Source organism: Armigeres subalbatus, chromosome 3 (genome assembly GCF_024139115.2).
Source record: "Armigeres subalbatus isolate Guangzhou_Male chromosome 3, GZ_Asu_2, whole genome shotgun sequence".
NCBI classification, from domain to species: Eukaryota; Metazoa; Arthropoda; class Insecta; order Diptera; family Culicidae; genus Armigeres; species Armigeres subalbatus.
The window spans coordinates 11,798,431-11,809,584 of record NC_085141.1 but is presented as its reverse complement, the minus strand read 5'-3'; the positions used below and the strand labels follow the sequence as shown (position 1 = coordinate 11,809,584).

General features: G+C 38.4%; 1 protein-coding gene across 1 annotated transcript; it reads left to right on the top strand.

Annotated features, from left to right (window-relative positions):
- Positions 1-3,794: 3,794 nt before the first annotated feature.
- Positions 3,795-4,169, top strand: LOC134221467 (uncharacterized protein K02A2.6-like). Its single transcript, XM_062700657.1, has one exon. It carries the CDS (start codon positions 3,795-3,797, stop codon positions 4,167-4,169), a length of 375 nt encoding a protein of 124 aa, XP_062556641.1.
- Positions 4,170-11,154: the final 6,985 nt, after the last annotated feature.

Here is an 11,154-nt window from a genome sequence, read left to right as displayed (position 1 = left end):
AATTGAATATTTTTTGATGCTTTCAATATAAAGGTTCAGTCTCTTCTAAGATAAATTTGCAAAGCATTATCTGATCAAAGTGTTGAGAATTGAATCGTTTTGCAAAGCACACCTTGACAACAGTTGTTCAGTATAACTTTTGAGATGCTGTTTTACACTTTTTTATCTTCTCCAGAGTTGTTTCATAAGTTGGAATAACAAAAAATATATGCTGAAGAAGATAGTAAGCCTCTTAAATATAATAAATATTTAAAAGTATTTAGCACTTTTAGGTGAACTATCAGCTTTAGAATATTTGCCAGAGAAACTAAATGTGTTTTAACTCTGAAATGATAAACTAAAAAGTGGAAATGCAGAGCGTCTGGTCTTCAACAAATCATAGAATGATTTTTTATCGGAACAACTACGGGTATTACAGAATGGTTTGATTTGACCTCAAAGCCTGTTTTAAACCAAATTATAATAGACAATAATCGATAACCAAACTCTTAAGAAGTTTTCAAGTAGAAAACGAAATACGTATCTGTTTAATACATAAACATTAATTAGTAGAAGTAAATGGAAGAATAATAGTCTTTTAACCGTGTGTGGTGATCCACCACTACATTGTCATCGACGGGTAAATAATTATGAATATTTACCTCTCGATAGTTACCTGACAATGTATATGTAGAACGTAATTAGAATTAATAAATTAGAGTTAAGGTAGAGCTTGTTCTTCTCTCCACCGACCATATTACATTCCCTAGGAGCTGGAGATGGCTGAGGCCACTCCAGAGAGGACTCGGCTTCGCTTCACGTGTAACATTTCCCCTAAGCCGCTCACAAATAATTAATCATTATCAAATAATAATAATAGAAATTACAGACATTGGTAAGACGAATGGTGCCACAGCATGGTAATGCATTGAATTTTATACATGTGATAGGTATATAGGATTATTTTTTTTTTCTTAATAGGTATAGGTATAAACGCCACTTGTTTAGGGAAAGTAATTCTACCTAAAATCGCCGACGGAAGCGGTCTTAGTCTGTTGGACAGAATCTTGTACGCCGAGTTCATGAAGGTAATCCCTTAGTAATATGCACATTCCAGTCTGTGCCCTTTCTTCTAGATTGGGCATATGAGGCCACCATAGTCTTGTCTGTCAGCAATTTTTCTCCGATATTAACCATGGCGGGCACTGACGCAGTGTTATGCCGCACGCCATTGACATGTTCTCCTGCGCTTCAGCTTTAGGGCCGATGTCCACGTAGCGGTTTTTCACGCTGCGTGCACGCCGCGTTCACGCAAAGTACCCAGCATCAAATGGAGTAATGCACATGTAAACGTGTGCACAACTACATTTGATGCTGGGTACCTTGCGTGGACCTTGCAACCAAGCCATCAGAGCCAAAAAAGTTCATATTTCAAAAAGATTGCCGGAAAACATAAAAACAAAATTAGACTAACGGCAAAGAAGTGAAAGTGCAGTCCTTGAAAGGGTTCGTCGCCAAGCAGGATATTTTATCTGAACAACTACAGGCAAAACAAAACAGTTTAAATTGAGCCCGAACCACGATTTAAGCCAAATTATTATAGACATTTTTTTTGCTCGGGATGAACCACTGCGTCCATTTCATTGAACTTTTGTAGTATACCCGTGTCATTTGTTTAGTGCATGTCTTTCTGCTCCATTTCTATTGAGAAGAAATGAAGTAGTCATTTTGACGTAAACTACGTCTAAGGGGAAGACTCTGATACAGGGTGTAAAACGGAAATTTCCAAATTCGAGACCGTCACGAAATTAGGATAGATTTCAAACGCTAATAGCTCCTTTATCTTCCAATGGATTTTAGAGATTTTATTATCAATCGAATCGGCAATTTTTTAAGCCTATTGGAATTATTGATTGTCAACGAAAAAAACATTAAAAATTCCAAATCTTTACCAACCCAGTAAAATTTCACAGTTTCGTTACGACCGCCGCTGCGGTTGGTTTTTGCGCTCTACTTTTGTGCGATGATTCGCACAAAAAGTACAAAATAGAACCAGAGCAATGACCGCGGTCGGAGCAAAAAAGTGGGGTGGTGGGGGTAAATTGGACACCCTAAGAACTGCTGCTGTTTATCAAGTGGCTATCAAGAAATTGCATTGTTCAATACGGTGTGTCGAAGCTTATCTTATTGGTTAACATAGCCTGTTGTGAAAACAATTTGAAAAAATATTTAAGTATGTTATTTTCAACATTTAAAATTAGTCCAAAATAGTTCAATTTTGTTTTGGACGGGGTGAAATGGTCAGGCGGTGGGGTAAAGTGAACAATATTGTAAATAAAGCAAATAAGTTGATCACAATATTTTAAACCAAATACATATTCTAAATAATATTCAAAATGTTACCTGACAGGTATAAACCCTTCGTTTTATCACAGACAACACAGACGTACCGGGCTTGGTCAAAATGATAGTGCGGGATTTTTTTTTTCAATATTCAATTGACCATTGCTCAGTGAAAAATTACCAGGTTCCTTTGATTTTGGCATCTAGTTTTGAAAAACGGGTTAAAAATCATGCTCTGGTCTCAGGAGAAATACCGGATTATTTGAGGGCATGTCAAAAATTTTAGATTTTGTGAGCCTATATTATTAGAATGGATGAAATGTTGGCCCTTGTTATACTATTTTACAGAAACTAGAGCTTTTACTGATTTGATTGATATATGGATATCACAGATCGGATGACAAACATCTGAGATATGGATGTTTCCATGAACGAGGTGTGTGGTATGGAAATATTCGCTCAGGATTGTCGAAATTGTACGAAAATGTGTGTGTGGAGCGTAAATTACCAGATCCCCCTTTTTCCACCCCCTGATTGGTGATCCCATTGTCAACCGAACCGATAAAGGTTGAAATTTGAGCTTGTTTATTTCCATTTCTCTATCAGGGAGCATCGTACTGTTTTCAAAGATGGTACTAACAGGACAAAGTCGATGAAAACATGTTTCAATTGTGGTCGACAGGGGCATTTGTCATCATCGCAGGTCTGCCCGGCACGCGGTAAACAATGCCATAGCTGTAAAAACTATGGACACTTCGAAAAGCTATGTCGCAAACGAAAGCCGATAAGAACCGAACCTTCTGAACGAAAGCAGATTCGTGCTATTGAAGATGTTGTCAACGAAAATGTTCCGATTGTGACCAAATGTGAAGAAAGTTCCACGCCGGATAAAGTTTATTATGCCTTCTACTCAGGTAACGAATCCAACGTACTTACCTGCAAAGTCGGGGGATTACAACGGAAATGTTGGTAGACTCCGGCGCTGATGCTAACTTGATAAGCGAGGTGACATGGGAGGAAATGAAACCAAAAGAGTTTTTGTGCACTCCTCATCGAAAGGGAGTAATCGTGTATTAAGAGCGTATGGCAGTAATAATCCGTTGACTGTTTTGGGATCGTTTATGGCGGACATAACTATCGGTGTAAAAACAATTCGAGCTGAGTTTCTGGTAGTGAAAGGAGGGCAGCGTTGCCTCCTCGGTGATCAAACAGCGAAACAGCTAGGCGTATTGCAAGTTGGTTTAAACATCAGTTCTGTCGAGACTTCGGAACAGCCGTTCAGTAAGATTAAAAGAATTCTCGCTTAACTTTTCAAAAGGACCTAAGTAACATTTTTTTCATGAATTAATTTGAATAGTGCAATCAAAAGCTTTCATGTTGTTCTGTTGATTGCGCTATTCAAATTAATTCATGAAAAAAATGTTACTTAGGTCCTTTTGAAAAGTTAAGCGAGAATTACAGTACATATCCGCATGGACCCCGCAGCCATCCCGGTTTTTCAACCGATGCGCCGTATTCCGCTACCGTTGGAAGAAGCAGTTGCAAAGAAGATAACGGAATTGCTGAAACGTGACATCATTGAGCCCAAGACAGGTCCAACCAGCTGGGTATCTCCACTTGTTATCGTTGGGAAAGCTAACGGTGAGCCTCGATTATGCATTGATCTTCGGCGTGTGAATGAGGCTGTTCTTCGCGAGCATCACCCGATGCCCGTTGTAGACGATTACATTGCGCGATTGGGGAGAGGATCCGTTTGGAGCAAACTTGATATTCGTGAGGCGTTTTTACAAGTGGAACTGGCAGAAGAATGCCGGGACATAACAACGTTCATGACAAACAGGGATTGAACTTATCATTTCATTATCATTTAGTATTCAGCCAATAACTCATTCCAGAGGCGGAATTCCGAAAAGTGTTGTATGGCGGACTTCTAGCACTGATTCCCCTCTACAACTTTGTCTAAGGGTACATTGCTCTATGTCTAATATAAACAGCGTGAAACGCTAGGATCATTCAATATACTAAATGATAATAAGTGTTATTATCATTTAGTATATCAAATGTTAAGCGATGTAGAGGTTGCACATTAGTTGCTGCTCCTGAACCACCCGAACCGATGCATCGTAGTCGTCTTCCTTCATCACCATGGCAAACATTAGCGTTAGATTTTTTAGGACCACTGCCTGAGGGACAACATTTGTTGGTAGTAGTTGACTGTTATAGTCGTTATATGGAGGTTATCGAGTTGGAAACAACTACAACGAAAGATGTTACCAGAGAGTTAATGATCATGTTTAGTCGATATGGCATTCCATCGTTTTTGAAGGCAGATAACGCGCCACAGATAAGCTCAAATTGTGAGGAATTTCGTGAGTTTTGTTCGACTAACGGAATAAAACTGCTAAACACAATACCGTATTGGCCGCAATCCAATGGGAAGTAGAGCGCCAGAATCGGTCGATTTTGAAGCGTCTCCGCATTTCACAGGAACTTGGGAAAGATTGGAGAAACGAATTACGATTGTACTTACTGACATACCATTCTACAAAACATTCGACGACAGGAAAATCTCCCGGAGAGTTGATGTTTGGACGCCAAATCCAAAGCAAACTACCAACAATTTCAAAGTATCAAGAAGACGGCGAAGTACGCGAGAGAGATGCAGTCGTTAAAGAAAAAGGGAAAGAGTACGGTGACAAGAAGCGACAGGCAAAGAAGAGTGATATTCAGCAAGGTGATGTTGTACTTGCCAAACGAATGCGGAAAACAAATAAATTGGATACAGATTTTGCAAATGAGGAGTTTGTAGTTCTTCGTAAAGAAGGAACTGACACTCTTATACAATCGAAGGCAACTGACAAACAGTACAGGCGAAGTTCAGCTCATCTGAAGAAGATTGAAGATAGGGAAATTTGTAAGAATAACCAAAGTATTGATTCGAAACCAGTATCCTCGACGGCTCAATATGGATCCGAGAATCTTTCAAAATCAACACACACTTCAACGGAGCCAACAACTTCATGTAGATCACCATCAGCAAGGCGGTCGAGAAATGCACCCGCAAAGTACGAGGATTATGTGCCGCACTGATTAATGATTAGAAAGTAAAGGCAATTTAATCAAAACTAAACGCGTTGTCTTTATTTATTTCAAAGGGGGGATTGTAGTGTACTGGGTGTTACACAAGTTGACCTTTCCGAATAAATCCACCTTGGTTGTGAAACGGTGTTAAGCGCATACCTCTTTGTTTACACTTTGCGCTAGCCGCACCTGCGAGTATGATGGATTGAGATGAGATCGGGGAGTTGGAATTGAGCAGGACAGAAGGACGGACGCATATCGTACAAATTTACCCCACTGCTACATGTTTTTAAAATAACACCTAAACTACGAAAAAAGTTAAAAAACTATCTCCCATCAACCAGTTCCGCTTCATAACAAGCAAAATGAACGAAGTGAACGATATTTTGGTTTAGAACTACTAACTCAGAGTTTTCATGGCTTAAATGCAACAGTGCCAAAATTACATCAAACTAGTATTTTGCCAAAGCGGGCAGAATTTTGCTAAAATCTAGCTGTTAAATAGATGTTTCATAATTTGAAATAGCTCGGAGAGCATGAAATGCTTAATTTATGATGTATCATGGAAAATAATACGAGAAATCCATAAACAGGGGATAAACAAGCCGTTACCCACTTTACCCCGCCTGTTCACTTTACCCCCGCTACCCCTAGTGTTTATGAAAAAGTGCTACAGATGCTGGACATGTTCATGTAAGCAAGAAGTGAATATTAAAATTGATCAATTTTAAACAAACACTCTAACTTTTGGAAGGAAATTGAGTAAAATTTCTGTGGGATAGAAAGAGAGAGCAATGCAATTTTGCTCAGTCACTGAGTAGGTGAAAGTTAGCGTGTATCCTACTATTTAGGCAGCATCCATTGAAAAAACACTTCAAAAGGAGGTTGAGGGTTCGAGTCCCTCCAAGACACGTGGATTCTTTTTCGCAAATTTCATATCAATTTGTCCATTTCGAAACATATGCTGTGCATATGCACAGCCAAGATATTTAACAAAAAAAATGGTTTTCGTACGGCCGAGTTGCCGAATAATATGCAATTAATTGACTTCAAAAGCATTAAATCGCTATTTAATAGGCAATTAACTATGAAATGCATTAATCACTTTAAGTCGAATAACAATCGGAGAAAGGCATCATCACCACTGCGGAATAATAAATTTGGGGTTTTTAAATGAAAATTTTAAATTGTCATATCCAACCATTTTCATATATAGTGAGTTACGCCAATTTTGTTCGAAACATAAATGGATTGATGTGCGATCGAACATGATTTGCGGAAAAACTACAAAACTACAAACTACATATACAAACCTCGCTACCTCCCGACCCCATATATCCAACATCCCAATCAATGGTTGTAATTTGACTAAGCACGCACGCGCAGTTTGAAGCTTGAATGAGAATTACTATGAAAACAGTAATTTTTTCGGAAAACCGTTTTGCAACGTTGGTCATTAATACCTAAAAATTTATGAGTACGTTGGCAACATAAAAAAACTTAGCAAGTGAATAAATCGTCTTTATTGCGAAACAATTCGCTGCTTGCAAGAAAAATTATTAAGGAAATACTAAATCGTGGGGAATTCAATTGAGCACCGTCGTGCGGGGCTTCTTTTGACAAATCAGGGGCTACTTTGGACATTTTAAAACAAGAATTATAACGAAAATTACTATAAAATTGTCATTATTACCTATCGGGTGTCTTGTTGATAGTTGGATGGCAACTTTCTGTTTCAAATTTGGTATTTTTCCCGTTTAATTTTTTCCAAAAATAAAAATTCCAAAGTAGCCCCCGGAGTCAAAAGAAGCCCCGCACGACGGCACGTGAAAGAATAACATCAATAATGAGCAGTTTTATTTTCTTTATAACTTTGCTTACGAAAATCCGATCGGTTCGCAACAACAATCGTCTTACAGATTTAGAAATATTCTACGAAGTCTTCGGGTTGATTATATTTAGGGGAGATCCTTCAGTGCCGGACACATAAGCCATTAAACAAAAAAAAACTTTAACTATCCGGATTATATTTCCTTTTATACCATACTAGCAGAACGTACCCTGCGTTGCTCGGGTATTTTCGTTTAACGTTCGAAATGTCATTTTCTGCGTTGATTGCGACTCCAGATCATTTTTCGAGCGATCGCATTAGGTTTTCTCCAAACTCGCCTTAATATTGTATTTTGACAATTTTCCCAACTTTTCCTTTAAAATTTACTAACCTTATGCATATAGAAACACAGCTGATCCCAATACGAATCGATTAGTGAGGAAATCTTGCAAATCGGTCATCCTCTTCGTGAGTTATATTGCCTCAAAGGAAGAATAGATAGAAGAAAGAAACACAAAATATGACTATTGACCATTGATGATTCATACAAACTATATTTTATCATTTGAACACGTTTTTCGACGATAAATTTTGGTGAAAAATTTTACGATTCAGAAAAATGTCTCCTAGTACCGGACACTATTGCATCATGTTAAAATGTGACTAAGTTCCTGTTACATGAGTAAAGACATAATTCAGAATAGTAATATTATTCACGTGCTTTAAGTTGTGAATATTAAAAATTGTTAGTGGAGCTTATTTGACTTTTCAGCTAAATTTTTTACATCCTAATCCAAATTCCCACCTTTTTCAATGTCCTCTTCAATTTTTGTTTCAGCTAATTTCTGGGGCTTTCTCAGCAAGAAGAAACAATTGAATTGAAGTAAGTGTAGTTTTGTACAAAGTTTATCACATGAAGATCTGATATTCCTTGCCGTCAGAAGCCTGTTCAATACTTCCTTTTGTACTTAATAAGATGAAGGACTTCTGCAAGTAGTGTCGTTTTAAGAAGTGTCCGGTATTGGGAGGTGTCCGGCGCTGGGAGATCTTCCCCTAAATAGTTAGCGATCCGCCTCACGTAACGATCTCTCACATACGGGGCGTTTTCTATAGTAATTTCCATACAAACTTCAAACTGCTCGTACTCAGTTATATTATAACCAATTCAGTTGAAAATTTAGGAGGTTAAATCTGTAACATTTCATCTAAGCTTAATAATAATAATTAATCATTCATTATCAAATAATAATAATAATAATAGAAATTACAGCCATTGGTAAGACGACTGATTTTTTTTAAATTTATTACCAGACTGTGTAATACCTAAAAGTCTTCTCCATTCAGCTCGGTCCATGCATGCCATGGGTGCACTTCGCCAACCACGCAGTCTGCGGAGGGTCCGCAAATCGCCCTCCACCTGATCGATCCACCTTGCCCGCTGTGCAATCGTTGTCGGATCGTTGTCGAGAACCATTTTCACCGGATTACTGTCCGACATTCTGGCTACGTGCCCGGCCCAGCGCAGTCTTCCGATTTTCGCGGTGTGGTCGGTCGATGGTTCTCCCAACAGCTGATGCTCGTGGTTCATTCGCCTCCTCCACGTACCGTCCACCATCTGCACCACACCGTAGATAGTACGCAACACTTTCCTTGCGAAAACTCCAAGTGCGCGTTGGTTCTCCACGAGCATCGTCCGTGTTTCGTGTCCGTAGAGAACTATCGGTCTAATAAGCGTTTTGTTAGGATAGGATGTGCCAAGTAGTCAGTAAAAATGCCACAATCGTACCGGTTGCTGATTGGTTGAAACTGACAATCGATTACTTCGATTGGGGGCGGTGCGTTTTTCGTAGGGCAGCATGTTGTTAGTTTAGCCGTGCTGCAGGTTTGCAAAGTTGATACTAAGCAAAATACGTAAATGTTTGAGTTCCAGTTTTTTGGTTAAAAATATATTTATATTGAACTGCAAACGCCATATTAACTATTTTCAAGGGTTGAAAAGGTTTAAAACTGTTGATTTTAAGCATTATCATTCACCTTTCTGTCATTTTCGATCTCAAAGTCATTTTTTCAGTACCGAAAACGTCTCTCTGTTAGTCTTTCGCTTCTCTTACATGAATAATGGATGGAACGGGAAGAAATATATCAACTTTTTATACATGATATTTGGAAGATTTTGAACCAAATTACTTTGGCTGCACTGGCGACCACCTCGTCAGAACAACCGACTAAAAAACAACAAGGCAGTCTCAATTGAGCTGCTACATCCTATCCTAGGCGTTTTGTAGATAGTCAGTTTGGTACGGCGGCGAACTCCATTCGATCGGAGCGTTTTGCGGAGTCCAAAGTACGTACGATTTCCTGCCGTGATGCGTCTCCGAATTTCTATGCTGGTATCGTTATCAGAGGTCACCAGTGAGCAAAAGTACACGAATTCGTGAACCACCTCGATTTCGTCACTCGTGGTGGGTGGCTTACATTGACCTCTCTTGAGCCTCTTCCTATCATGTACTTCGTCTTCGATGACTAGACCAATCCGTTTAACTTCGCTTTTCAGTCTGATGTAGATTTCCTCCATCCTCTCAAAGTTACGTGCCGTGATATTAATGTCGTCGGCGAAACCAAATAACTGGACGGACTTCGTGAAAATCGTACCACTCGTGTCAATCTGAACTAGTCGAGTCAAGTACGAGACACCTTACTGTTGAGGTCGAAATACGTATCTCTCAAGGTACAACTCGTCTTATGACAAGTGAAGACATTCCACTAAAAAGCTCATAAAATAATTTTCTCAACAAAATGAACTTGATGTTTCAGTATTGTATTGGAGCACAGTAGCTTTCCAAGATTATAATACCAGATTAATATTTCATATATATAGGAGAACGAGGCAACGAACCATAATGAGAGAAGGTTTTTGAAGGCGCTGAAAGAGAAACCAACCTCTTTCAAAAAAGTTAACAATGATATTGCAGTGGTAATAAAGGATGAGGCCTACAAAAATCAACGAAGAACCATATAGACATTTGAGAGATGATCCGCTACCAGGATTAATAAGACTAATCGATTGAGTGAATTAAACACAAAAAATAAACCATTTTTATATAAAGTCGATAACAAACACTGAAGAAGTTTCCAAGTAGGAAACGAAATACGTATCTGCTTGTTGATACATAAAAAGTTAATAGTGGAAGTAAATGGAAGAATAATAGTCTTTTAACCTTGTAGCATTTCCCCTAAGACGCTCTAAAATAATTAATCATTTTTATATAGTAATAATAATAGAAATTACAGTCATTGGTAAGACGAATGATGCGATGCCATGGTAATGTACAGATTTTTATATGAATGATAGGTATGCAAGATCAGTTTTTATAACAATAGGTATAAAAGCCACGTTTTGAGAAAAAAGAGTACCTAATTCTACCTAAAGTCTGCGATTGACCATGAATCAAATCGGTTTATGACGCACTCTTATTTGCGTAGTTATTCGTTTTTTTATTTTCACCATTTTTAACAATGACAAGAAAACAAGGCAATTATAATAATAATAAAAATTATAGTCATCGCATAGCATAGAACCCTTGTACAAATCGTAGGAGTTGTCATTCATTATAGTCATTGATGAAAAAGATACTAATGATGATGTAGCATGCTGCTACTAATTTTGATTTTCTAAATTGAATTTCAATACCAAATGCATAACCAATTATTATTCGTTTGGTATTGAAATACCTAAGCATGGTATGCCTCAAGTATTCTGCCTATAATTTTTTGGTATTTTACCTCTTATGCAAGGCTAAATCATACCAATTTCTGTCATCGAGGTCGTCGCTCCTGCTCGAGGTGGGTTGACATCAAGGAAAGAGCGCCCAACAGAGCTCTGGTCCCCACGAGTTCCTATCTCACGCTTCCTCGGGTCG

What these genes read in the sequence shown, in the direction of transcription:
- LOC134221467 (XM_062700657.1), top strand. Translation starts at nt 3,795, where the DNA reads ATGGACCCCGCAGCCATCCCGGTTTTTCAACCGATGCGCCGTATTCCG.